General features: G+C 53.2%; 1 protein-coding gene across 1 annotated transcript in view; it reads left to right on the top strand.

Annotated features, from left to right (window-relative positions):
* Positions 1-1127, top strand: part of Klhl11 (kelch like family member 11) — an 8944-nt gene that overhangs the window by 4737 nt on the left and 3080 nt on the right. Inside the window, exon 3 of the mRNA XM_033763131.1 lies at positions 694-1125. Within this exon, the coding sequence (XP_033619022.1) occupies positions 694-1125 (432 nt within the window). The remainder of the gene's footprint in view (positions 1-693; positions 1126-1127) is intronic.

Here is a 1127-nt window from a genome sequence, read left to right as displayed (position 1 = left end):
CCAGAACAAAAAAAAAAAAAAAAAAGGAAGTACTGTACTTTATTGAAGGATATAGCCCAGAAAACCTTGTATAATAAAACTTTTATAATGTTATGGATAAGAACTGTACATAAACTTCATAAGATAAAAACTTAGTAATCTGGGCATGATGGTGCCACCTGTAATGCTGGCAGTTGGGAGGCTGAAGTAGGAAGATTGCCACAAGTTTGAAGTCATAGCGAGTTCAAGGCCAGCCTGGACTACACAGGAAGACCCTTTCTCTTGTTTGTTTGTTGTTGGTTGGTTGGTTGGGTTTTTTTGGAGACAAGAGTCTCACTGTGCATTTCAGACTGGCCTTGAACTCCCTGGGTAGCCCAGCCTGACCTTAGACTGTCGCTGTTCCTCCTACCTCAGCCTCCTCAGTGCTGGAATCACTGGTATGCAGCACCAGGCCCAGCACAAGACTGCCTCCCCCCCCCCAAATTATTTTATATGAAGACAATTTCACACGTTTTGTTTTGTTTTTCCTTTTTGTGATACTGGGACTCAAACCCGGGGGTGCTCTGCCCCTGAGCTGCACCCCCAGTCCTTTATTTGAGACAGGTCTCTTGGGTTTCCTTCGGCACACGCCGTGCCCGCCGCTGGGACGGGTGGCTCGGGGGCCTTCAGAGCGCAGCCATGAGCGTCCGGCTCTCCCTTTGTGCTTGCCCCTAGGTTCCTGTTAATCCGTCTGAAAGAGTTCTGCGGTGAATTTCTGAAGAAGAAGCTGCACCTGTCCAACTGCGTGGCCATCCACAGCCTGGCCCACATGTACACCCTGAGCCAGCTGGCCCTGAAGGCCGCTGACATGATCCGCAGGAACTTCCACAAGGTCATCCAGGACGAGGAGTTCTACACGCTGCCCTTCCACCTCATCCGGGACTGGCTGTCGGACCTGGAGATCACGGTGGACTCAGAGGAGGTGCTGTTCGAGACGGTGCTCAAGTGGGTGCAGCGCAACACCGAGGAGCGCGAGAGGTACTTCGAGGAGCTCTTCAAGCTGCTGCGGCTGTCGCAGATGAAGCCCACCTACCTCACGCGGCACGTCAAGCCCGAGCGGCTGGTGGCCGGCAACGAGGTGTGTGCGAGGCTGGTGGCCGACGCCGTGG

The sequence above is a fragment of the Fukomys damarensis genome, unplaced genomic scaffold (genome assembly GCF_012274545.1).
Source record: "Fukomys damarensis isolate Sample0158 unplaced genomic scaffold, DMR_v1.0_HiC HiC_scaffold_13, whole genome shotgun sequence".
Taxonomy (NCBI): domain Eukaryota; kingdom Metazoa; phylum Chordata; class Mammalia; order Rodentia; family Bathyergidae; genus Fukomys; species Fukomys damarensis.
This window is presented reverse-complemented; position numbering and strand designations above follow the sequence as displayed.